The 28,000-nt window shown below is 40.7% G+C and overlaps 2 protein-coding genes across 3 annotated transcripts in view; one reads left to right on the plus strand and one right to left on the minus strand.

Moving 5' to 3' along the window:
- lmbr1 (limb development membrane protein 1) overlaps positions 1–19,374 on the minus strand; it is a 34,246-nt gene extending 14,872 nt beyond the window's left edge. The window contains exons 1-9 of one of the 2 annotated variants that reach the window (XM_022767179.1): positions 19,179–19,374; positions 15,561–15,633; positions 14,423–14,462; positions 13,119–13,258; positions 11,408–11,511; positions 4,554–4,680; positions 4,096–4,164; positions 3,929–3,993; positions 3,528–3,600 (exon numbers count right to left, since the gene is read on the minus strand). In XM_022767179.1, the coding sequence (XP_022622900.1) occupies positions 3,528–3,600; positions 3,929–3,993; positions 4,096–4,164; positions 4,554–4,680; positions 11,408–11,511; positions 13,119–13,258; positions 14,423–14,462; positions 15,561–15,633; positions 19,179–19,241 (754 nt within the window). In that variant the 5' untranslated portion in view covers positions 19,242–19,374. The remainder of the gene's footprint in view (positions 1–3,527; positions 3,601–3,928; positions 3,994–4,095; positions 4,165–4,553; positions 4,681–11,407; positions 11,512–13,118; positions 13,259–14,422; positions 14,463–15,560; positions 15,634–19,178) is intronic. The other variant, XM_022767181.1, reaches the window with a different exon arrangement.
- Positions 19,375–19,499: 125 nt separating this feature from the next.
- nom1 (nucleolar protein with MIF4G domain 1) lies at positions 19,500–27,324 on the plus strand. Its single transcript, XM_022767148.1, has 11 exons — positions 19,500–20,648; positions 20,753–20,865; positions 21,973–22,168; positions 22,298–22,621; positions 22,773–22,883; positions 23,198–23,368; positions 24,030–24,151; positions 24,301–24,433; positions 25,591–25,722; positions 25,839–25,948; positions 26,424–27,324. The coding sequence occupies exons 1-11, from the start codon at positions 19,701–19,703 to the stop codon at positions 26,599–26,601; spliced, it is 2,538 nt and encodes an 845-aa protein (XP_022622869.1). The 5' UTR covers positions 19,500–19,700; the 3' UTR covers positions 26,602–27,324.
- The last annotated feature ends 676 nt before the right edge of the window (positions 27,325–28,000 follow it).

Genomic DNA, 28,000 nt, shown 5'->3' on the forward strand with positions numbered 1-28,000 from the left:
GTATATACTGTATCTGCCGGGGCCACTGAAGAAACTCTTGAAAAGTATTTTCAGACACTTCTCATCCAGAAAAAAATAGAAGATGGTGTCCTTATTAAGAGGTAGTTAACTTCCCTTAGCATATGGTATTTGACTTCTCTTTATTAAGCAACCCCATCAAAACAAGTAATCCTGCTCAGAACATAACAATGTGATCTCAAACAAGTAAAAATAATCTCTTGTGTCAGGAGCTGTCTAGCGCATGCCACAACTGGTTGAGTGGGCTGGAGAAGACAGCAAGGGATTCTCCAGGAAAACCACAAGGCCAGCTCATTTAAGGCTAATTTATCTATTTTACTCTGTTTTCCTTCCAGCTTGACGCACTAGCGTAGAGGCCCCTCAGAGCCAAAGTGGAAGAGTATCCATTTGCATCCCCTGGGGTGATTGGCAGATCAAGACCAATTAGTTCAGTGTTACAGTGTTACTAGCGTGCAATAAAAATACCATCTTTCATCTTTGTTACAAGAGAGAGGGACCAATCACTTTGATCAAACCTTTTTCTTCCCTCTGTCATTATGACACGCCCTGTCTGGATGGGTTTAAGTAGGCAGAAGAGGGGAGATAGACGGGGGAGAGAGAGAGAGAGTTAACAGTCTTGTCTGTGCCCTCGCAGATACCTGTCCCGGGATCTAAGCAGGGGAAAGTTTGAACCCTCCGAGCAAATGCAGTCACAACACAACAGGAAATGTCACGGACAGTTCAACAGTTTTTTTTTTCCTCCAGAGACGAACTGAACACTGAACTGCCTCAAGGTAGCCAAATCTGCTCAGCCGCAAGTGAACTAATCTATCACCTAAGTGCACAACATATCCAAACATGGCCTTACACATCACCAAGCACAGATAAATCATTGATCAAATGAAAAGTAGATTCTTAACAGCCATGAAAAGTAGCAGATCTCAGTAAAGACAAAGAACAATATCGTCACTTGTTCCAAGCAGAAGGGTAAAATAGTGAGAAACTCAACTGCAGTATCTCCAATGACATCATTCCAAACTGAAGTTAAATATATCCTTCTCCTTCTGCTGGCAGCATCAAGTAAAAGACTGAGTTACAGCGAGGCAGAGATGCTGAGTGAGGCTTCTGGCAGCCAGGAAGGCCCAGAGTAATTCAACGTATCCTCTCCAACCTTCACCACAGCCGAAAAATTACGTCATCTACAAATATGCTAAACACCATGCTGAGACAACAGAGGCACTGGCAAGGTCATTGTGCCGCATAGCATCTGGACAGGCGCTCTGTTGCTCTGATATCAGCAGATCAGGGTCTTGAAAGGGCAATGTGGACAAGCATGTGTGCCACACTGTATGCGCTGCAGTGTATTTGTGGGCTCTAGTGATTAGATTGCACTCTTAGAACACATTCTCAGCCAAATTACCTGATGAAACTATAGATACAATAGTCACTTACTGGGTACGGTTTGCAGGTATTAGGTGTTACAGCCTGAATTCCCAAAAAGCTTGTACATAACAAGGTTCTTCCAGCTGGGATTGTTCATCTCAAAGATGCTTTACTAGGTTAAGATCTGGGGCGAGAGAAGTATCTTTCATGTTCCTTGAACCATCTTTAAAGCTGTGTGCAATGAGGCTATAAAGAAATGCACCTGATCAGAAACTAAGTGAAAACTCTAAATTATATACTTATTATCATGCCATCACAGCCTGATTGTTGTTTACATTTGAGTCTGGGATCTACAAATTGTGGGTATTTTTTTGCTTGAAATGTATTTTAAATGATTAATCAGTTATCAAAATTGCTGCAAATTCACTTTATGTCAATCGACTAATCAATTAACTGACTAATTGTTTCAGATCCAATAACCAAATCAAATCCAGTCACCTTTTCTGTCTGCAACAACGTCTAAAGGCATTTAAAAGCAGTAAAGAAAGGGTGCACAATTGTGTAAGCACAATGTGAAAATAGTTTCTTGTAAGTTGAGTGTTAGCGGCTTATCTGGAAGTTCGAAGGGGCATGTCTCCAAACATTTTACTTATTAGGTTCATCATGCCCTTGACAAAGAAAACAGATACACATGTCCAGTCAATTTAAGCCACAACCTTCTGATCTGCAAGACTTAAAGCATCAACAATGTCATTACAAATGGGCAATTGCATGTAGAGAGAGTACAATAAAGGCCCAGACATATAAATAAACAGATGCATCAACTGATGTGGCTCAACCGTGCACATCTACAAACACAAACTGGGTAAGAGGATAATCTGTTCGAGGAGCTGGATGCAGAGAGAACACAGGTGAAGCAAGAAGACGCCATTGCTCACCTCTGGAGTGTGTCCTGTGAACTGTTGCTGAACTGCCTTCTACTCAGCGCTCTCAGCAGATCAAAGGAACACCACTCTAGCCTTCAGTTTCACCTATGTGTGAGCATGGATGCTATGTGTGTGTGTGTGTGCATGTACATACAGTGTGTGCATTAAAAAAAAAACATGCATGTCAACATCCTCCTTCACCTTTAATTCCCACCTCTTTAACAGGCAAAAATGAATTGCAGCTTGGCCTCAGCGCACACATGGAGATGTTGACCACTTTTTTTTTTTTTGCCACACAGTGACTTGTAAAGATCAAACAGTCTTGGGGATGATAAGGAACAGATTACAATTATTCTATCATTTAGTTCAAAGCATTGCAGTGTGGAATGAGCCTTAAGGAACCATACGCTTAGGTGGCAGTCTATGGAGGTGGCCGGCGTAGCATTCGAAAACAAGCGTTATCAGGGAGTGATCTCCCTTACCTCCCTGGTTTGAAAAGACGCTCATCCTCTTCATTTACTCGCATCTGTACACTTGGTTGCGTGCTTGAGTTAATATTAAAGTAGGTTTTGGAACCCGGCCTAAATACTTCCTGCTTTTTCAGATTATTCAACGTCAAACAAGGAATTTGGGAACACGGGTGGACATGAAAAGGAAATGCAGGCTAAAAGAATAACATCTTCACCGTCCTTAAACTCTTTAAAAGTTCCCTTTGTGCCCAAGTCCAGAGAACAGCACAGGGCTCCTGGTTTCTTTTCAGAAGTCAATGAAAAGTCGCTGCTCTTTAATGTCCACAGGACAAAGCCAAAACTTCTTGTAAAAGATTTAATTTCCATCCTATTACCCAGGCTACAATTCTAAGCCTGACATTAAATGAGGCAATCATTTCGCCAGCAGTGACAGTGGCACTGGAGTGTCTTAAATGGATCCTTAAAAACTTCCTAAACATAAAATATGGTCCTTGCCATGGTGGCTGCTTTGCCCTGAAGCAGAAAGTTATGAGAGTAAGACAGTGGTAGAGAAAGGCTGGTGTCAAGTGTGTGTGGACTTTTGTGATTGTCTGTGCGTGCGTGTGTGTGTGTGTGTGTGCGTGCGTGTGCACATGTTGCTCTGAATTTTCAATCCTAATTGATTCCAGTGTGGCATGCTCCATCACACCCAATAGGCCAGTCAACCCCTCCCCTCCCCTATAATGTGCCAACACGTCTCCCACAGACATACCGTTTAATCTCCTCTGAAGGGCTTCCTCCTGCAAATGGATGCAGTAAATCTGCTCATCCAGGTCCTCCAGGATCTGAAGGGGAGGGAGCAGAGGAGGAAGAGATGAAATGGGTTATAATTAGGCCCAAAGTGGGACTGGAGAGATGGCAGATGGGAAGATGAGTTGGTGATGTATTTGTAGTCCTCTGTCGCGAATGTAAATGGCCGACCGAGACAGACATCGTTTGGAGAGGAGGAGCAAAGCGGGTTCAAGTCTGAGCTGATCTGTTCAAGTTCAGCCAGTCTTCTTTTTTTTTTTTAAAGAAAAATTTAATTAAAACTATTCAATCAACTTTTTCTATTAACCAAACTGTTTACAAACCACAACCATGTATATTTAAATATTTCAAATGATTACTTACTGTTGGCTTCACTAGCAACTGGCCCATGACGGTGAACATCCTGGACAATCCCACAGGAGTGCACACTACACAGCGGACAGAAAACAGTGTGATCAGCTTGTGTGTTTACTCACTCAGCTATGATTCTGTTTGCTTCAGTGTGTGTGGGGTTAAGTTAAATGGCTTACTTAACAAAAGCAGTCCCCCCATCAGAGATATACAAGAGTAGAGGTACGGTAAGTAGAACTCCCAAAGATCTATTGAAAAAAAGCGTTAATTTAGTAAAATATACCCATAAAAAGGACAGTTCAACATTTTGGAGACTATTAAAGAAACAGTAACAGCATTTTTTATATTTTGATTTTTTTAAGGGATCAAACAAACAAGATAGAGTTTGTTAATTTGTTAGCTTTAGATATGCTGGTGAGCCAAGAAAATGTTTCCCTGCGTCTTTATGCCAAACTAAGCTAATCAATTTGCAGCTCAAGTTTTATAGGTAATGCACAGTCATGAGAGGGGTATAAAACTTCTCATCTAATGCTCTGCCAGAGTCAAAAAAAATCGCAAATTGTCAAATTATTCCTTTAAAAAAATACAATGAAGAGATTTACAGACACAAATGACACAGAATCCTTGAAAAACGTACCGTAGAGGGACTCCATACTGGCTGCGTCATTGTCGATGAGTGCTGACGCCACCCACACGATGCCCAGGATGAGCAAAGCCAGCAGGAAGAGCATCACAAAGGTCTCAAGAATACGCGCCTTAATGCCCTGATAGTAAAAAAAAGTGCACATAAAAGAAAGAAATGTATTTAGAGATGGCTGAAATCAATATCATAATAGACACAGAGACGTTTATAGTAACACAGTTTCATCAAAAAACTCATTAATCAAACTAATTGTTCATTGCACTGAGCTGGAAGGTGGTATTTCCTACATTTTATATCCAAACCACCAAACCAGATTCATTTTACGAGACATCCCCCTCCTCACTCCATCCTGCCTCGCTCATACTAAACAGCATCATTTCCATTCGCAGCACACAAACATGACATAAACGCTCCCACGGATTTCTGTGTAAAACAGCTCTTTTATACACACATATTGAAGTCTATAAAGTGGGTCTAACGGGGCTGGTGGTGGCAGAGGTGAAATTAAAAAGAGGAGGGGGCACGGGGGGTGGGGGGTGCTGTAAGGAGCATGAAGCCTGGCTGGGTCAGCTACTGTCTGCGATCAAGAGCAGGCCTCCCATCTGGGACTGATTAGGAGCTCCCTTAGCACCACGGTCGCGTCCCGGGCTGGGCAGACAAGAGGGGTTTGGGGTAATTTGGGTTTTCCGGGTCACAAACTGCTGAGTGGTTAATAAAGTCCTCCTCTACCTGTTCACACAGTTTCCATTTCCCGCCCTGCTGGAGAGCCGAGCCGTCTAGCGCTGTAAGATAGATAGGCGCTCTCATACACATGTCAGGTAGGCTACCAGGCACAGGATAACAAGGGCTCTCTGCCTTTTGGAGTGCTGCTTAAATTGGGTACATATGAGCAATTTGTTACCAGCTAACATAATGACTGTGCGGTTGCTGTTCAGTATTTGCCAACAGGTACATGAAGGGGGTCTCTCTTTGAAAGTTGCCCCCGTTAATCATGAAGCCACTTTATAGAATGGAAATGGTTTTAATTCTGCACGATAAATCAAACAAGGTTTTTAGGGGTTTTTTTTGGTTTGTTTAGTTCCCCAACACAGTTGACTGTCATCCAAACAATCTGTCCTTTAGCGTTTGTATTACAGTTTGGGTCACAGTTTAGCAGCTGTCTTCTAATTCACTCTTGAGCTCTCATCTCTTTTACTCTGACAAACTGCATTTCGCGGGTCAAAGACATATTTGGTCGATTTAATATTTCCCCATTGTCACCGACCCTGTCTATACTTCGATATAGGGCCTTTATTTGTCCAGGATGTTCACCATCATGGGCCGATTATTCCATTCATTGTCAGGGGTTGAAAAATGACCCTGTAGCATCCTGTCGCTATACGTGCTGCTGCACACGCTGTACGTGCCTCTCGCCTCCTCTTATGGTGATATTCTGAAAAAGCCTCAGTGAGTGAGTGTAGAATTTTCTAGCACAACAGAGAGGAAAGTGGGCAGGGTCTGGAGTGCCCCAGTGTGGCCAAGGTGGACACTGCAGCCACTCGACAGGTAACGTTAAAGGGAGTAAATGGGCCCTAAAGAAGCTTTACTCAAATTGAAATAAACTTAAAATATCTTATATAGTATGAATAAAATATAACATTAATAAATCTATTACAGTGATAACATATCTTAGGGGAACCATGTAGGTTTATGTGCCATTATTCCATTAACAACAATGAGGATCAATATACTAAAAATAAAGCCTCAAATCTGACGTGGACATGAATTTTGCTGACTGCCTCATGCTCTTTTGTACACACTCCACATACTGGACTGATGCAGCAATCAACCATCTCACAACACAACTCAACTGGGCAGTGGGGAAAACACTCAACACCGCTGAATAAAGAAAGAGGGAGATGGAGAGCGATAGAGAGAAATAAAGAGAGAGGACAACAGAGAGACAGAGAGAGAGAGAGAGAGACTGGTGGAGGAGAGGAGTCAACGTCTGAGCGCATCCCGTTCCCCTGAGGTAAGAGAGGTGAGAGAGGAATGCTTTCAGGGACTTCAGCCACGTCCCACACGCGCTCTCTTAAGGATGCATCAGGACAAGCAGAAGCCGCAGGCGGGACGTGCGCCTGCTCAAGCGCACCAGTCCACCTTAACAAGCTGCCCATGCCATGCTGAAGGTGTATTCCCTTTAGATAGGTCTCTCAATCATTTATAAGACTCAAATCATTACCCATTCAGATCATTTAGGGCAAAAGCAATGCTTGTCACCTCCCTTACTATCATCCCTGGTTCCTGCCTTGCTGGAAGAACAATCCACAGTGTCAGACATAATTTGACTGTACAAGAGAAAGAGGACACTGAACTGAGAGGCCTGATTGGTTTCATTGATCAATCCACAAGCCTGACATTGCACATTGAAAGTTCTGTCTATCCTTACCTATTCGTGCATGGGAAAACTGAGTCCTTTGTTCCTCATCGTAACATTAAGGAAGTGAAAATGTGTGCTTTGAAATAAATATGGTATAAAAATAGGAAAATCCAACTAAGCCATCATCATTATCAAAGATAAAACTGTCAACTGGTGAAGGAAGGGAGGGGGGAAAAAAAAAGAAAAAGACCTGTGCCTTGGCGTTCAGAGCGCCTGCTGAAAGTTTCTATTCTTGCCATTCTAAATGTGTAACTACCTCTAAATATAGCAGCTTTGAAATATTCAGCATCCCCCGATCCTCACACTGACATCGAGTGAGGGGCTGGTTAACTGCAGCTATGTTGTACAAGCCTGGAGAGACTTCCAAGAAATGCATGTAGTGGGCCAGGGAGGAAAGTAACTGCTTCATATGAAAGACCAAACAAACATGCATGGATTCACATACGCCACACAAAGGCGGGCGGGCGGATGGACGGACAGACACACGAGCAGCCAAGTACATCAACCTCCAAATCCACCCAATTACACAAAGCCGCAGAGGGCTTGGAAACAGTTCACAAGCTTTTCGCCTAGCCTGTGCTGCAGAAAAACTAAAGCACAATCTGCCCCCGTCTTTGATGTAGTGCTTCGACTGGTGAATCCAGCAGAGAGTTCACCTCTGGAAGCCGAATGCAATAGTGGGCAAGTGTGAGAAAGAGTGAGGGATGATTCTTGGGAAGGTGCAGGCCAGGGCTGTGTTGGATGTTGGAGGTGGGTGGGGGGCGGGTGGGGGGAATCAGACAAAGGAAAAGAGTTAGGTGGTGCGGGAGCTTCCTAGTTGCTGCCATTAATCCTTAGCAGGTCAGCAGGCGGTGGCAGAGATCATCCCGCGGACCATCCTTCTGCTCACTGTCAGGGACGTGTGGAACAAGGGCCAAGAGTGTAATAAGTGAGGGAGGGGGCAGGGTCTTTTTTTTTTTTTTTTTGCTCCCCAGCAAAAAGGACTGCCCTCTTTGCTAAAGACATGCCAGATGCCCAGGACCTTATTAGTGTATCCTTCAACCAGTCGGCCGCAGCGCAATGACCGTGTCAAAGACAGAAAGCAGAGGAGAGGGACACTCCCCTGTAAAGCTGCAGAATGAACTTCTAAAGACTCTTATTAAGACTTCTTAATAAAGCCCCAATGACACGAGAGCATGGGAAATGATCGGCATCACGTCGTATTGTTCAAACTCGGGGTGGGGGTGGGGGGTGGGGGGGTGAGTTGGCAAGAAAAAGAAAACATTGTCGCGAAAGTGGTACTTCAGTAATATTGCGATATGCATTAAAACTCTTTGAAAAAGCCATTCTGTAGCCATGCTGGTTCCCAGTTTTATTTGCAATCCTACAGTGACGACAGCATGTTCTGATTAGAGAAATGTTAGCACCTAGTACACCTAGTAGCCTGTCAACACAATGCTCTGCCCTTCTTAAAGCGTTCGAGTAACTCAGTCCACACATAGGACAGAAGACGTCTTGCTTTAAAAATCAGCAAAAGCAACTAAAACTCTGGTACAGAATCAGTTAAGTTTCAGAACTTATTGCTTAGTTTACAAAAACTGAGTCACGAGAGGGGAAAAAATCCTGAGCAACTCGCTTGTTCTTTTTTAAATTCCCAGCTCGAACTAATATGTTGCCATGGTAACGAACATTGTAACAGGCAGCTTTAGGGAGACATTGTGACCTTAAAGGAAGGTATGTAAACACCACTTTATATTCTCCGGCTGGCCCTGCCCGAAAGAAGGCCTGGGAAAAATGTCTGCATGTGCAGGAGATTTGAAATAAATATCCAGGCCCCCATTGTGGAGCTCCAACAAAGAGGAGTATCTTAGTAACACCACGCGGGTTTGCTTGGCGAGACATTTTCTCTCTCTCTCTCTCTAACCCCCCCCCTTCTCTCCACTCCTCCCCCCTTCCCCTCCTCTCCCTCCACAATAAACACACTTCTCATCATCGGCGGGGTAGGGCTTAGGATGAGATTGATGAGGAGGTTCTTTAACTACCAGATGAAACCTGTTGGCCCTTTGCTAGGTCAGTCAGGGGGTCAGACTCGTTCCAACTCGTTTCAGGATCAAACACATTTCAATACTGTGGGTAAGACCAAAAGACTATTCACAGCAAAGCACACTTTCCACAATTTCGATGGTTTCTTCACATGAACTTATTGGAAATGTTGCATACTTTTCATCACACTAATTTACCAATGATTTAGCTAGACATAATAAACATCAGAGCATCAGTGTCAAGAAAATAACTTAGACTACACTTGAAATAGACCAGGAAGTTGTCAGTCAAAAGTTTTTTACCTTGATCTAATTGTTTTTGAGTAAATATAGCTTCGAGATATCATTCCTGTCATGTGTAATTATTAAACCGATTTAAGCGCCTTGATATAAATGGAAGTCTGAGCAAAGGTTTGTGTTTATGTCTTCACAGTGTTTGTCAGGACATGCTGATCATCTCAATAAGGACAGCACAGATGGCTCTCATCAATATAATGCCATCTACTGGTGGTGTGGAGACAACATAACAGATAAGTGACAGAAACGCTATAGTGGGACATATAAAGCCTCGAAAAGCGGACACATTTTTGTCCATCCCAGTGCTTCCAGAGCAGTGCAGCAACAAGAAGCACTTCATTTAGAATACTGCTAATTATGCAATTATGCAAGTGCAGAAATACGCCACGGCACAGAGGTTTCTTAAACATGATCACAACCTGAAAACCTAAACTGCACAAGGCAAGACCTTTAGTGGCCTGTGATGCAGCTCTTCTGCAAAGATTTCAGAACACAGCAGTAAAATGGGAGACATTTTACAGCAGCAAATAAAGCTAGATCATAACATCTGACATCAAGACCCTAAGTCACTCTGATTCATCCACAATTTGGACAATTTGTTAAACTATTAATCATTCAGGTGACAGAGCCTCTGAAGAGCTGAACAGTTAACATTAGGGGGAAAAAAACCCCCCAAAAAAAACATCCACATTTCCATCTTTATCCTGGTGGCGTCTTTTAGTACATCGTCAAAAGTAAACACAGCCACATGAAAAGGCTGACTTACAACGTTAGAAGTGAAATTCATCATTCACTTCATTTCCGCAGTCAAAGGGACCTCGTAGTGCCATAACATTAGCCCAGGAGGTTATAATGCCACATAAAACCTTATGACATTGTGGTCTAATGCTGTTATTGGGGAAAGGGATAATATCACATTATAAAATCTCGGATCTGTGTTTTACATTCTCCTTGCTGTCGGCCGCATGATTGACTCTGCGGGCAGCTCGGTTTTTTTTTTAGTTTTTTGTTTAGGTGCAACAGGAGTGTCACCTCCACCCCTTCCTTAGCACGCACACACACACACACACACACACACACACAAACACACACACACACAATATATACCTGGACGTGCAGCTCAACATTGAACAGTGCTTCCTCTAAGCAAATTTATGGAAGAGCAGTAGCAAGAAACAGTCTCACTAAAATGAAAAAGAACAAAAAGGAGAAACGTGAAAGAGGCCCTACACATCAGGGCCTGCCCTCTGTTGAAGAAATCCAACCGAAACAAATTAGTGGGGCTGAGGAAGAAAAGGACTGGCTATACAGTACAGACTAATTTTTATGTGCTTTTGCCAGGAGGGACATAAACCAGAGAGGTTTCAAACTGTGACACAGGATAGAGGTGTATTAAAAGTAAATCTTTCCCCCTCCATTTTGCGAGGCTCTATTGTGCTGTCATGTTGCTGCGACTTTATGGACTTTTGGAACACGAGCCCCCAGCCTCTTTTTTTTGGGGGTAATCAATTAAACGAGGAAGTTCGCTGAGCCTTACAACTCGATTATTAGCCTGTCCTTTTGAAGTTTTATTTTAGGGGGCTGGGGAGGGGGTGACAAGGAATCAGGCTTTAAATCAGTGGGGCCGATGCAGCAGTGTTGAAGCGTTTGCAGCCTATGGCCTTATTGGAAGGGTTTGTCAGGATGTGGCGCTAGGCGAAGACCAGATTCAGACTTTCATGGTTAATGAGCTTTCTGCGGTGGCAGTTACGGTCAGTGGCTTGAGTCAGGGAGAGGACAAGGACTAGGCACCTGCTGCTGCTGCTGCTGCTGCTGCTGCTGCTGCTGCTTCGCCTGTCGACAGGGAAGCTTTTGCACGAACAGCAAAGCATAGAAATATTTCAGCGGGAAAAAAAAAAGAAACAGGGTTCTACGTTTTCCTTTTCATCGTTTTATATTCTTTCAGTTCTTAGTTTTTAAATTTTGCATCTCCGACTCAGTTTTAAAGCGTCTGATTCATTTTCAATTTCTAATGCTCGTTTGATGATAGCTGTTAACCTTGACTAACACACAAAGAAAATGAACCAAACTAAAAATGATACACATAAATACTAACGCTTCAGGCGATGTACCTTTTTCGATCCTGCGAATCCCTCAGACTCCAGGAAGAAATAAGCAAAGGGCATCAGGACGAAGAGGCAAAGGTTGGAGAACAGTGACACCAGGTTCCACAGACCTGCAGAGACCAAACACATTAGTGTGTGCGCATACAGTCGTATACACAAACCATATATTGTCAATCAGTGGGCGGCTTTATTTTTCATTTGAAAATGTGACCCTTTTTTTTTTTAAGGCTCAGGTTCCACAAATACATTTTCCCAGACTCTGAGTGCTTTCCCTTGAATATTATGGTACAGTAGTTGTGAGGCGAGGTGCCAGCACAAGTGTCTCTCTGGCAATGTCATGGACTCCAATGCCCCCTGGTGGATGTTCAAACACCCAACAGCCTTAACAACATAGCCGACACTGACTGGAGGCTGACAGTGACACAAAAGAAATCACATGATCTGTGTTGCTACTGCAAATGAAAAAGATTGACTTTTAAAATAATGGTTTGGGGTTTTAATGAGGGAAACATAAAATGGTTTCTTCCCTCGCCCAGCAGCTGTGACTGGTGATTCATTATTTATCGGAGATGAAGTCAAATTATTTTTCTTATTTATTTTGTTTTATGCATCATTTGGCTTAATCACAACTTGCACTCATCCTACAAGATTCTACACGTTTTTGCATGATTAAGAAACCACATTATTTCATCACTACGCGTCATCATGCATTCATATGTGTGTGTGTGTGTGCTAAATGAAACAAATGAATATTTTTAGATGGAAATCTAGGGGAGTTTGAATGGGCCTGATGCAGCTGATAAAATTAATAATTAGGCTGCAGCCATAATCTATAGGCTCATGTTTACATTGTATAGCCAAAGCTAAAACTGATCAGGAATCATTGAGGGAATCGATTAAGAATCGGACTGATAAGCAGAATTGACAATGTCATTGGTATTGATGAAATCTTATCAATTCCCATCTACATTTTATACAAATATAAACCAGAAGAGGATATTTCCCTTGTATACAGCTGTAGGGTTGGGCAAAATGATGATATATACCATGGCACAATATAAATTTCCACCATCATAAAGCTTCTGTCTAAATTCAATAATCAATTCACAGCCACTCTTTCCAAAGCCTGATTATGAGCAACAGTGACAACAACAGACACACCCAGATCTATTAATCTATTCTTTTAATCCAGTTTCAGTGGTATCTTTAAAGTAAAACCTAAAGCTTGAAGCAGTAACAATGCATCAATCCTTTTTTGAAGTAACTCTATTATATAATAATATTATATGTTTTATTACAGTGTTACAACACAATCTGAAATTGGATTTAAAGAAATCATTACTGACTTCAGTGTTCAAACTCTTGATTCAGTTTAGTAGTTAAAAGACCCCCCAAAAAAATCATACTGTATTAGGAGCTGACGCGTTAATTTCTAAATTAATAGGATGGAAAAACAACCTGAGAGGGGTTAGGGTTAGCTTTCCAAATGTTCGTGAAGTCTTTGGACACGAATTCCTATTTAATACATCAACACATCTATTGATTCTGACATTAATGTAAAAAGTTAATTATGGTTCCAATGAATGTCATTCCACATATGTTAGAGGACATTTACTTCCCTTGAAAAGCAAAAATACTATATTATAAGGAGCAAGAAAGGGAGAAAAAAATTAGTTCATCAAACTGAAAAGACACATGAACTGTGTGATCTACTGACCGTGGATGAGGGAGCCATTGAGCCACTGAATGTAATAGTTTTTGGGGAAGGAGAGGAGGATCTCATTACTAATGATTGAGAAAGGCAGTAGGAAGACGGCACCACCCGACACTGCCAGGGTGAAGGTGCACAAGTATAATCTGCAAATGGAATCAAACACACATACACAAAGAGACAAAAACACAGACACACACACACACACACGTGTTAGGGCTAGTCGAGATCAAAACTAACACATGCAGAATCACAACAAGGTAATAACACCATTTTTCTCTTTCAAATCCGATTATATGTTACAAGCTTGGTTACTTGGTTACTGGAGGATTAATTTTGGATTATATATTATAAAAGAGTCACTGGGTTTACAGTGTGACAGGAATTAATAAGCAAAAGCAAGTGAGGAATTAACTTATTTAGTGACCACTTAAAGAGCACTGGATTTAACTGCCGGTGGGCTCATTGTCAGTCTGTTCTTTCAATCATCTTTCCGCTCCTCACTTTATCCACCCGTGCCCGACTCCTGGAACAAAAGACTCCGACTGGCTGTGTTTCTGCAGGATGCAGTTTGTGGGGTTTCCTAGGCAGTGGGTTTCCAGATTGGGCCCAAGGGAGTGACCATCTGCTCAGTGGTCCTCAGTGGGGCGGCACAAAGTCACCACTTCCACATATCACTAAAGAAACTCATTAATCTGAAATGCTTTCCATTATTTTGCAGCGCCCTGAGTACCATTTACCTCAGCTGGGCTCAAAAAGGCAGGATGCAATGTGGCTACAACAAACATCCTTGACTGTGATTCTAGACTGACATATATGTGATACTTGCCACCACTGTCATAACTTAAGTAACACATTGAGAGAATTAGTGGTAATCAGTGAGTTAATGCAACACTTTTACAATTTATGTAATTATTTTTTCGTAATAGGGCTGCAACTAATGACCACTTTTTTTCTTTTCTTTTTTTTTTTTTTTTATTAAAATCGATGATTTGTTTGGTCTATACAATATAAGAAAACTGCCTGTCACAATTTCCTAACATCCAACCAACAGTGAAAAACCAAAGTTCTTTATTTCACTACAATATTAAACACAGAAAAGCAGAAAGCCTCACTATTGATGAACTGGAACCAGATCACTTGAATAAAACAAACTTAGTTCACTAGTTTCTACTTAGGACAAAAAGTAAAGTACTAGTTACTTTACTTTTTGGTCTGAAAAGTTAATAACTCAACAGTGTTTGTCAAACTTTCTAAATTACAATGTCTTATAAAAAAAAAGAGAATGCTCTGAAATCATCTTCACTCACGATATTCTGTTGACAACAGCATCTTCATCCTCATGGTCATCTGGAGAGGAAACCAAACCACTTCAGTCACAAGGTGGGGCACTGAGTGCGCTAATGATCCATATCAGATTCACATTTTTATACATCACTTCATACTTTTGAAAGAAATTTGAAGAAAACGACAGAATTTTTATTAGAAACATACTTATGTGTTTGTAGTAGACAAATTTTCCCTCCCATATCAGCCAATACCAACAATCATTATTGTGAGAGTGGTGGTGCAAATGCAGAAGCAACGCAGGTTAAGATTTGAGACATGCCTATCTTATAGGTAAACTGTTTTCAATGTGCATCATAAAAACAATGTAATGCTAATTTGACAGTTATATTAAGTGACTGAGTCCTTAAAGAATCTTTCATATTTTTCACAAAAAATTCTAAAAAAAAAAACAAAAAAAAAAACCAAGAACCAAAGCACTAAACTCTTAGAAGAAGAGCAGCCTAGATTTCTGCTGTATAAAACTCCAGAAGGAATTTGTGGTGCAATGTGGTCTACTTTCAAAATGAGACGAGGGAAGCCCAGGTGACCTGCACATACTATATTTGTCCTGGGAAAATGGGATACAGTTCAAAGTGCCCACCTGGGCCTTCTTGTTTTTCTTTTCTGTTTCCTCCTTTATAACTTGGTTTAAAAGATCAGAAGCTGTGAAAGACATTTCAGAAGAAATACATCTCACAAAATGTCTCACTTCCCTTGAGTCTTGTATTTATGGAGGACAGGTTATGTCAATTATGCTATTATTGTTGTAATGTAACAATTGTATTCTGGTTGCCACAGCCCTAAAAGGAATTTGGGGACGGTCACAGTTTTCACTGATACAGAGCTCACTGGCATGGGTGTGGTCTCTCACACATACTGTACACCTAAACGCCTTCTTGGCATTGATTTCCTTTCACTCTAAACACAATGAAGGGCTCTGTCTGTGCACAAACAAAGCATAAACAGAGGCTGTAGCTGTGAAAATGGTTAGACCATAGACACATTCTGCTGTGCAAGCAATTAAAGTGATGCTTTAAGATGTGTGACGGTCTCACTGAGGCACATGTGGATTCCTGTTGTCCCATGGAGTGAGGGATCATATTCTACAAGAACACTTACCACTCTTCCTCTTGTATCTGGTTATGATGCAGTAGGACACAATGTAGAGGACTGCAAACAGGAGGAAACAAATCTGAAAGGACAACATAAGAATCTTAGTACGGGATTTATTATGACTGAAGATGAATCAGCGCATCAGCAAGCAGTTATCGACAGTACACTACACCTGTTCTTCACTTCCTTTAATGCCCCATAGACTAGACTAGACTAGACTAGTGCCTTGAGAGGCTGTGCCTGTGGAATCATTTTACAAGTCCCATAAATTGTTTATTATGGCAAAGATATTTGTTACAGTATACATGTGAAATATTGTCACATTATATGTCTGCAAGACTTCAGTTTCACCCACAATCACTTACACAAATTGATACTAGACAAACGTGATGTAATGGTTTCATCTGATAAACTAACTAGAACTAAAACCGTGGATCCAGGTCATGTGAGCACACCAATGCCTCAGCATTTTCCCATGACTAACAGTCTGAATGGTGGCAGGCAGATTCAAATTTTATTCATACATGATATTTGAGTGTAAAAGCAGTATCTATAATGCATTTCCTACTAAATAAACGGCACGACAAGTATTTTCAAGCAATGTATATTGTCAACTATGGAAAGTAGATCACCTAAGCATTTGACTAGCCAGTCCAGAGTGCACGCACTGCCAACCTGAGCCTCTATTTCCTCCATGACCTAGTGTGGTGGAATAGAATACCTTGTCTCTTAGTATTTGTATATAGATGTTTGCTACCCAAAAATAACTATGAATGGTATAGATTTGTTATAATGTGCAAAACAGGGAATATTTCCTCTTATTTTTGACACAAATCAGTAACTAGCCAGCAGCAGTGCAGTTAAACATTATCCATTTATTTTAGTGTAAATCAAATAAAGAAATGAATAAAAATAGCATCACTGTTTTCCAAATTCTGATGACACTAATTAGGCCAGTGCTACAAGCGAAGTGTTCCAGAAATAATGATAAACTAATGCAGGGAATTTATTAGGTAACACCACGCTCAAAGCAAGCTGGATGGTCTTACAGAAAGATCACATTCCACATTCTCCCCTTCTACTGTGACAGTGACCGGGACGTAACTAATGTTAGAAGCTCCCACTTCAGCACTTTGCACCCTGTCAACATTGCACAACTCATCATGGCCAAGCTGGGATTATGAGATGACTCAGCCAGACACCGGGCACACCATGCACATTTCAGACAGAGAAACTAGCATTTAAAAAATTCCAATGCTCCAAAGTCAATCTGGGAGGTATATAGTATTATATAACAGCTATAGCAAAAACTGTTTTTCACTTCCAAATGAAAGAGATATTAATTTCCAAGCTACAAACTCTGTGATGACATTGGCTCAAGCAAAGCCTTTATCCACAAAGGAAAAACCCCAGAGTAACACACGAGCAGGTGCACAGAGCTGATAAACTAGCACAGACAAAAAGACACAACAAGTCTGGAGAAAGATAACAGCAAATTTGAAGCACACCAGTCAATGCCACTAGTCGAGATATTACTGTTTTCCATCAAAAAGTCTCAGTTATACACTACACAACAGAAAAAGCGCATGTAATAACAAGTCAGACTTCTTGTAAGCAGTTTGAATGCATCCCCAACCAACTTAGCAACAGAATTTCACACCTTAATGATACATGAACTCAAGCTCAAGGTGACGGACACCTAATTACAGGGATCTCTTCAGGTCTAGTCACTTGAATATTCCTGCAAGCATGTATTGATCAGGGTGTCATGCACTGTAGTGCTCTCATTACCCACTTTCAGCAGTCATTTCAGCAGTGTAAACAAGAAAGGTGGGTTCCTTTTGCAGTTTAGGGGAAAAAAAGAGCTGGATTTCTGCTGAAGACACCTAAATACTTGGTTGTAAAAATCCCCAGCTGAATTTATTAAAGGTTTATTAAGTGTGAGCATGAGCACTAAAGTGATGTTGGAAGATCTGTATTGTAGTTTGAAGTACATGTTCGACTGTCTCCTAATTGCAATGTCAAGGACAATAAAAACGTTACAAATTGCTCAACACAGTATGTGTAAGGCTGATAATGGTGTTAAAGCCTTTTTTTGCAGGTGGCAGGGGAAAATGTAATTGCTGACGAGACCACATGTAAATTGTCCAAACGCTAACCTGCATTAACATGATTACTCACAGTAACCTGATTTTCTGTGTCAACATAGGCATGGCATTCTTTGAAAATTGTTTTACAGTAGGGTCCTCTGTGAGAGACACAGTTTCCCACACTTAAGGTCTAACAAGAGTGCACCATCTTGCCACTGAGTCATGTTTACGAAGTTTAAACTTAAAGCAGGATAGCCTTGACTACAAAATAAGCAAGCTCCACAATAAAAAAAAAATCAATCCACTGGTGCCAGTAGAAATCAATCCATAAGATGACTCACCATAGACATTAAGGTTAAATGACAGTGACATTAAAACATCATGCCGAAGGGATCTTAGGTGTAGAATACTGATATAGGATACTGAGAGCCAGGTGAAGAAGAGAGACTTAGTATAAAATGTGAAAGCTAAATCTGAGATGTTAAGCTTGCCTGCAAGTAAGACATTTGATAGTTTCTATATTTCAAACGTGTCTGTCATGAATAATCAACAAGACCAGGTCCATACAAAGTGTTGAGCTTTCTAGCTTAAGAATTTACAGCGAGACAACAAGACACTCTAAAAATCAATGTGGTTTATTGCAGAGGAATCATCAGTTGGTTAATTATGTTTACTGTGTCATGCTTTTACAGGTGGCCAGCCAACAAGGACTTATATGACACGAAAAGTATAGCTGCAGTGGGGAACCATTTGTCAGACAAGAATAACTTCTTGCATACACTATTACACTACAAAGAAAGAACTGGGTGTCCTGTCCCAAGACTGATAAGCAAAACTCAAGTGTTTAATAATCATCCAACCAGATGAAGTCATCTACTTATGTTAAGGGTATCACACCCAAACAGCAATGTGCACAAACAGATCTTTGACTTTAAAATTGAAATCCTGCTTCACATGAGATCCTATAATGTAATTATTCTTCATGGGACGATGCGTTCATAAATTAGGTCTGTACCAGACTTCAATAGAGAATGTCTATTTAAACAAACGAAACCATTACCATTAAGAACCATGACTGAATTTAAGAATAATATAGAAGCATACAAAATAAATGTTTCATCTCTCCAATTCAGGGACACTACATCACTGAGATCTGGGACATTTTGTTCATGTCCTAGTTAAAGATCTTCCTTGTGAACCGCAGGTATATTTATTACAAATCTGTTCGAATGTCCCTAAACAACACGTTAGTGAAGTCAAACTACTGTAACCAGTTAATGGTAGCTAGCGATAACGTTAGCTAACTTTAATGAGCGCGTTCACTCGTTGTTTTTAATTTAAACAAGATCCGTTCAGTAACCCGATCGTAAATTAAATATCACATTTTTGGGTGCACCACAACATTAAGTACCAAGCTTAATAAATTCTGCCGAGTCAAACTGACAGCTGATGCTAACGCTAGCCACCGTTAACGTTACTGTGCAGTAGAGGACGTTGTTAGCCAGCTAGCCTTGACTAGCCCTGCGTTACTTACGATGTACTCTCGAACTTGGCTGTGGAAATTCTGCTCTCTGATGGTAACATCGTCTACTTCCATTCTTCATATTGCAAATACAAAAAAGCTACAGACTCACTACATGCTAGCTCGTACAACTGGCATCAACGACAACAACTCAGGCGTGATCCCGGCTCTGCAAAAATTGCTCTGACTGGTTAAAAGACAGTTTACATCGAAGGAAAACCGCTCAGCTAAAAAAAACGCCCCAAAATAAACGACGTCATTACCATGCGTCAGCTCTCCGGCGTGCCCTGGAAGTAAATGGTCGCGTGTTTGTGGGTCAAGTCAACAATATTGTCCTCATGGATATACATGTGCAGGTATCTATCTGCTCTCAATAGGCGACAACTTTCATCCGGTGCCTCTTTCTGTTGTTTCAAACCACAAATAACATTAGCCAGTCAAACTGACCAGCCGTGTGTTTTGAATAAGAAGGCTAGCAGGTTGATGCTAATTATATCTAGCTTACGGTCGATATCCCGAGTTTAATTTGTAGAAATGAAGGGGAAATGGAAGCAAAAAAACAGCAAAAAGAAGAAGGGAAATGCAGTGTTACAGAAGTACATGGTGTCGGTGGATGAATTTGTTAAAAGCAAAAGTGGCACAGAAGAAGCAGAGCCTGACCATAGGTTGAGTTTTGTGAAAAAGAAAAGCAGAAAGGAGCTACGCAAAGAAAAGCGAAAAATGAAAAAAGCCAAAATGAAGAGTCACTATGAGGGTAACAGGACCCTCAGTTTACCCGCAGGTGATGGTGAAAACTCGGGGATACCAGCTGAGAAACGGCCACAGGTGCAGAAGAAGAAGAAAACGGAGAAGGCAAAGAAAGAAGTCTCAAAAACACATTCAGACCTGCCTGCTAGTGACACCACAGAAAAATCAGTGAACTCTAAAGTGCCATCATCTGCCAAGAAAGGTAAGAAAATTAATAAGCTTCAGGAATCAAGAAAAATGGCACTCATGGAGGCAAATGAACAAGAGGACAGAGAAATAAAGAAGCTAGAGCGCTACCTGGGATTTAACAAAAGGAAAAACAAAAAAAGTCTCCCACAGTCCTTTGTGGCCGATGGACTTGATTACATCCTCGGCATGCTTGACTCTGGCTCATCAGCTGTAGGTATGTATGATGATGATGATGACATGGACATGGCCAAAGAGAACTTTGAAAAGCTTGACGAGACTGAGTCGCAGTTGTCAGAGGAGGATGAGGAACCTGGAGATAAATCGTTAAGTGAAGGCAGCGATGAAGATATGGCTTCATTTGATGATGAAAATGAGGACGAGGATGAGGATGAAGATGAGGATGAGGATGATGACGAAATGGTTGATGAGGAGGAGGAAAAGGAGGATGACCAAGAGGAGATGGATGAGAGTGATGAAAATGAAGGGGAAACAGATGAAGAAGAAGACACTCCTGACACAAAGACATCAGAATCCAAGTCAGAAACTGTAAGTTCACAAACTTCAAACATGTGTTTCATTTCTGTCCTAGCAGAGACATCTTGTACACCATATAATGGATCTAACCCTAGTTTACATCTTCCATTGACTAGGTCTCCTCTACAGCTGGGAAGTATGTGCCGCCTCACTTGCGCAACATTGGAGATGACAAACGCAAAGCTGAGCTTCAAAAACTGAAGAGGAATGTGAAAGGCCTGGTGAACAGGTAACAGTGTTATCACAACGCTACATTTTAAACCATTTCCAGCGATATTAGATCTTCCATGGGATGCTAGAAACAGTTGCTGATTTTTAAATTTCAAAATCCCACCCTTAACTCTTCCTGTAAAGAGTTTATTTATTTATTTATTTATTTATTTATTCATTGTTATGCATCATGGATTTGAGACATACACTTCTGGGCCCCACTATATATGAAAACACCACCCTGTTTGCTTCTTTCTTCCTTTATTTGGTCTAATAAAGCTCACAGATTAAGGAGAAAATTATTGCATCACCCACAAGGTTAATGGGAGGTCTTAACCTCCCAAATTTGGAATTTTATCACAATGTAGCTCAAATGCTCTACATTTAACATATGACTAACAATATGGATTTGAAAATCATCAGCCTAACGATTTACTCTGAGCTCTTTTCTCTAAAAAAAAAGAATTCAATTAACAGTACATTAAATGTTTGGAAAAAAAATAAAAACATACTAGGCCAAGAAATATATATCCCCAAACATATACAAATTTGAAATAACCCATCAATAAATGTGGATAAACTCTGGAAATCAGAAATGATCTGATACTATAAAGCATATTTCAATACTTTTATTAGGGTTAGTTACTAAAGAATACATATAAACTAAGTGACAGATCCAATCCAAAGCTCATAGATATTCAGTTCACAGTGATATGAAACAGAAACAGAGCAAGTCCTTACATTTGAGAACCTGGAACCTACAAATGTTCGACAATTTTTTGCTTGATAAAAATCTTCAAAGATTATTTGATTGTCGAAATAGTTGGCAATGAATATTCTGTTAATCAAGTAATTGACTATTATTTCAGCACTGTGGAGATGCAACCAAAATTTTGAGGAGACTGTCCTGCAACTAATAAGAAGGCACAAACATCTTTCCATAGAGTTGAGGAGAGAACTTACTTCAAATATTAATAGATGTGGATGGAAATGGACTCTTGTTGGTCAGTGTTGTAGTCAGAATAACCGCTGACCACAGATCCAGATCTCAAATCTGTTCTGTTTGAATTACCAGTGAAGTTCTTCTAAAAGGAATAATTCCTGCATAATTCACCAACTTCTTCAGGCTGAGTGAGCCCAACATGGCGTCCATTAGTGGTCAGCTGGAGGAGCTGTACATGAGTTGCAGCAGGAAGGACATGAATGACACCCTGACCGAGGTGCTACTAGCGGCCTGCGTCACCCCGTCCCTGATGCCTGACAGACTGCTGATGGAGCACGTCCTGCTGGTCAGCGTCCTCCATCACGCCGTCGGGTTGGAGGTAAAACCCTGCAACCTTTGTGGGTTTATATTACACTCATATTCATTACATGTCATCATCAAGATATTAACATTCCTATATCGAACAGTACAATGAGTGTGAAATGTCTGAGTCTCATTATTTTTCCAGGTGGGGGCCCATTTTCTTGAGACAGTTGTGCGAAAGTTTGACGAGTTGTACAAGAACCCAAGTGAAAGCAAAGAGTGCGACAACCTGGTGGCCATTGTTGCTCACCTCTATAACTTCCAGGTGGTGCACTCCCTCCTCATCTTCGACATCCTGAAACTTTTATTGGGAGCGTTTACAGAAAAAGACATTGAATTAATTCTGTTTGTGCTGAGAAATGTCGGCTTCGCCCTGAGGAAGGACGATGCTCTGGCTTTGAAGGAGCTCATCTCTGAAGCCCAACGCAAGGCCAGCGATTTGGGGGCGAAGTTTCACGATCAAACCAGGGTAAGGAATGAGTAACTCAAGTAAAGACGATCACCTTTTACTTTTAATTACCTTTCATTTTTGCAGACATGTTAAATACCTAAAATGTATTGACTATAGCGTTGTAGTGTTGTCTTACCTTACATTAAATCATGTGTTAACTTGTCCTCAGGTGCGTTTCATGTTGGAAACCATGCTGGCTTTGAAGAACAATGATATGCGGAAGATCCCAGGCTATGATCCAGAGCCTGTGGAGAGACTGAGGAAGTTGCAGAGGACTCTGGTGAGTGATTTTCACAACATGACCATATTTGGATACATTAGTGGAAATAGATTTAGATTTCAAATGTATACCTCACAGGGACTAAGTTTATTTTTCATGCTATTATTATTTCTATATATAGTAGCTTCCGCCTGTACCACCAGGTGGCTCCAGAGTACCACCTTTACTGACTCAGAGTCCAGAGTGTTGCTAATGCTTTCAGCCTGACCATGCCTCAGGATTGCAGGTGTCCTCCTCACATTTTTTTTTTTTAAACTGATGTTTTTCTACTAAGTGCACTTGAGACTGATTGCTGGTGAATGTGTGTAACTCAGATCCACCACAGTGCATCAGGCAGTGACGTGAAACTGAGGGTCTCTCTGGACAATCTCCTGGCCGCAGAGCAAGTCGGCCGCTGGTGGATCGTCGGCTCCTCGTGGAGCGGAGCGCCCATGATCAGCGAACCAGGGAGCACAGCCACAAAACAGAGCGCTGCTGAAGGAAAGGTAGAGTAATAGAACTGCAGAACATGCCAGGGTTGTAGCAGTGCGCAGTATTTATTTAAATCATTCGATTTCACATTTTATTCATTTCTTATCTGCAAAACAAAATTATTTTCCACATGTGAAATTGGTTTAAAAATGGAAACTATTTAAAATAAAATATTTACTCACTTAACATCAAATAATCATTATTACCCACAAATGAATTACGTTTTTTCATTGTCAGTACAATCAGTAGGCTAAAGTATATCTTAGTGCTGTAGATTGGTCAGTATTAAGACCCGGTATGAAAACCTCAATACTTTTTATGATGCCAACCAAGATGTGTCAGTAGCACTGAGTTTCCTTGGTCAGTTTAATAATCTTGTTTACTTATTCCTTTTTCAGACATTTACGTCACAAATTCGCTATGTTTAGAATATTTTATTTATACCTTTATTAAACTCTGGTACTTGTTTTGACACACTGAGAGGTGTGTTTTGTCTTGTATTAAATTCAACTTAAATTAAATGTTATAGAAAAACATTTTCATATTTTTCAAAGTAAGGTATCCAAAAAAGTATTGTTTTAGAATCAGTCACAAAAACTCACACATTATGGAACTGTGTGTTCGGCCTTAGCAAAATGTCTCACTTCACTGTTGTCACTGTTTTACTTGTCTCAGTTTAGTGCCAAAGTCTTAGAGCTGGCCAGGAAACAGCGGATGAACACTGAAGTAAGAACAAACATCTTCTGTGTTGTTATGACCAGTGAAGATTACCTGGATGCGTTTGAGAAACTGCTGAGGTTTGTTGTAGCTCATGCATTTGTCTTTATGTTAAGCTGGTTTTACCAAAAAATAGAAAGAAAGAAATGTATTGTAGCAACTTTTTCATTTTCACCTGACACAGCTAAAAGGTTGGTGTTTGAAAGCCTTTCGTTTGTTCTGTGTGAAGGATGGGACTGAAGGATAAGCAGGAGAGAGAGATCGTACATGTTCTGATGGACTGCTGTCTGCAGGAGAAAACCTTTAATGCCTTCTACGCTGTACTGGGAGAGAAATTCTGCTCCCACGACCGCCGCTTCCAGGTACTCCAGCTAAACCTTAAGAAAAGGGAATAGGACACTAAAGTACTCTCACTTCATTCACATAGAAGCTTGTGAATCAACAGAACCTGCTGTAAATCTCCTGTTCTTTACATTATGAAATAAACGTGCCCCAGTTACACAACAGCTTAATGAACTACGACCACAAACACAATCAGATTAGTTCATGCAATGAACAGTTTCCCTCGACAAGTATTAAGATAAGTAAACACATTATATTGTTACCTTCAAAGCAGTAAAGAAAATAAATATAAAATAGTACATATGCTTATATATTCTTTTTAAAACATTTCAGTCTGCATTATTGGATGTCTCTGAAGGCAACAATTAAATCAGAATTGAAAAACATTTCAATCACATCTGTTTATATTAAAGACACTTGGAATATTAATTTCACTTATAAATGTTTCTTTAGTTATTAAATCTAATGAAAGGTTAAGAGTTATGAAAGCTTATTTGCTTTTTTTTGTAGATCTCATAATTATTTTAAATGCAATTATTTTTTTTTATTATTATTTGCTACATAAATGTAAATGTTGACTGCTCCTTTTTAAAAGTCATAGTTCACTCTGTACATGCTCTCTAATCTAATGCAGATCATGAGCAGGTTAGGTGGAAATGTCACTTTACAGAAGTTGTGGATTTGTGTTTTAAAGTTAGATGAGTGACACTCACACACAATAAGATTGAATCATCCGGTAGATATGTGTGTGTGTGTGTGTGTGTGTGTGTGTGTATGTGTGACCACCCAGTCTCTTAAACTGTGTGTGACCTGCCTGTGGCCTGCAGTTCACCTCTGCAGTGTGGGAGTCTCTCACACCTCTCACCTCTAATATTATTTGACTCGAACTGTGACTGCAAACAATGGGGGCGAGACCACACTTCCTACTTTGCTGCCATGTAGACCACGGGTCCATATCAGAAACTGATGACCATTGTCCTCATCAAAGAGCTTAAAAAAAAGGGGGCTGGTGGGAATGTTTGCTTTTCACATGTAAACTGGGTCAGGATGAGAAGATCACCAGTGCAGGGGAGAAGGTCCCTGATGTCTACTACTGTTTTTGGGAATGATCTGTGTGCTCAGAGTCATTCCGTGCAATCATACAGTCTTTTAATTTGATGTCCTGTTTTCTTCCTAGATGACTTTCCAGTTCAGCCTATGGGACAAGTTCAGGGAGCTGTCCAACCTTCCCAGCAGCACCTTTAATAATCTGGTTCAGCTGGTCACCCGCTTCCTTCAGGGAAAGTGCCTCCCACTCTCCATCCTTAAAGTAAGAGACATGTAGGCTTGAGCTTTCACGCTATTATAGTCATATATTTGATGTTATAAAGTGAATTAAATCTTTAATCATATTAATTATAGTCACATATGTGTTTTTCTATGTAGGTAATAGAGTTTGGGGAACTAGATAAGCCCACAGTGCGGTTCTTGCGTCAGGTGTTGACTAAACTACTAAAAGAAACTGAGCCGGAGGACCTAGCCGACATATTTGGAAGGTAAGTTTCATTGTGAATTCACTTAGTTCTTAGAGGTTTGGAGATTTAAACATGTACACTAATGCAAAATAAGACAGAAAAACAGAATTAAGAGTCTACTCGACAACCATGCAAGCAGCTCTGTGAGGCTCTACGTAGAATGTGTGGAGACCTTTAACAAAAACCCACAAACACCAGAGAAGAGCTCAGGGGATGAACAACAAAGGCATTTGGATTCATCATCTGGGGACTGTGAATGTTTGTATGAAATTTCATGGCACTCCATCCAATAGTTGATATATTTCAGTGAAAATGATGGAGACTAAAATTGCCTCCCACAGAGCCACAGTGCTAGCACAGCTAAAGAGTCTATTTTAACTGTTCAGCAATGTTAACCTCTACTAGCCCACATCTTGTAAAACCTCACCTCTTTACCGCTTGGAACTACGTGAACGTCTGAAAAATCAATGTCCCTCATTGTTTTCCCGTCCGCCAGGATTTCAGGAATTCCCAAGCTAGGAATGCTGCGGGAGGGCTTGAAGCTTTTCATCAGCCACTTCTTGCTGAAGAATGCCCAGTCACAGGGACCAGCTGAGCAAGCAGCGACGCTGTCAGAGCGCGCCCAGGTCGCCACCGAAGCCATGGAGGCCAAAGAGGCCAAGCTCAAACTGTAAAACACACAACAGACGTGCTTTCAAACAGAAATGTGCAACAGAGGAAGGCAAGTTGGAGTGAAATACCTCTTAATACAAAGAACAGAAACCTTCAGTTTACTTTAAAGAAGAAGAAAAAAAAAATTGATATTAAATCAATGTTTTTCATTTAGGGAATCCTTGTACATAATTTTTCTGTGAAGGTTTTTTAATATGGAGGGTCACAAAGACACTTTCAAACAGATTTAATATTGTGCTTAAAATTACTGCAGATTTAGTTTATGTTTAATGGGAATTTGATAGCAATGCATTAGATATTTTAACTCCAAGACACATTGTCCATAATGGTGCTTCTATATTTGTTAAGGAAACGGGGATGAAATATCAGAAAGTAATTTACCATTCCAGATTTGTTCTACATGCACACACTGGAGGATAAACAGTCTCAATAAATCAGACATTTTGCCCAAAGCTTTGACTTATTTGTAGAGAAAAAGATCTTCTCTTAAAACTGCTCTAATTTCTCTTTTTATGCTTTAATGTTTTTAGTTTTTTTTTTTCTGAGACTGCCCTCGTGGAGGCAGTGTACAGCAAGAGTTAATATCACAAGGTTCACACACCTGGATTCATTCTTCCCGGCTTTACTGAATCTATTTACACTGTTACACAAAATAAAGCACATTATAATACCCTCTTTTTCAGCCTTAAACACAACTGATTAGTGAATATTTGCATCTTTTCATCGTTTCCCGTTGATATTTCCACTCGGCTGCTGTGAGTGTGACATAAACAAGAGCAGTGAGAATAGAGGGACTTGTGGTGTCGTTCATTCACTGTTTACACGCCCTGATGAAATGACCCGGGGCCTTTAGTCTAGCCTTTTCTGTTTGCTCGCTGACACCAGTATCTCCCTGCGTGGTTAGCATAGCAGAGTCGTTCTGTTACATTTGATACTTGCTCCCATTAATTAGCTCCATTGGTGCGGCCTGTATAAATCCAAGGCTGGAGCATGGGCTGAGGTCAGGAATGGGCCACCAAGGTCACCCAGAGGAAATGTCCTCCACTCGCATACACAAACCACACAGTAAGCTCATGTTGAAGGGAGTAGAGAGGTGTTTTAATAATGGGTATCATTCAGTGTTTTGACGACAAAGAGCACAACACAACAACACAAGGATTCACATGCGCTGGTGGTGTTTTCAGTGAGAACTGGAGAATACTGGGAGAAATTGTCAGTCAGAAAATGAAGATCAGTAGTGGGATCAGTAGGCTCACTGTGCAGTCCATACACTGGCCATTGTCTGCAGCCGTGAGCCAGAGAGTTGCCATCAGCTTTACCTGGTGCACTCTGGTTGGGCTTGACCCTCAGCTGAACTTTGATTTTAGTCTGCTAAAGCTAAAAGCAAACAGCAGAAGATAA

Source organism: Seriola dumerili, unplaced genomic scaffold, assembly GCF_002260705.1.
Source record: "Seriola dumerili isolate Sdu_G_001 unplaced genomic scaffold, Sdu_1.0 BDQW01001124.1, whole genome shotgun sequence".
NCBI lineage: Eukaryota > Metazoa > Chordata > Actinopteri > Carangiformes > Carangidae > Seriola > Seriola dumerili.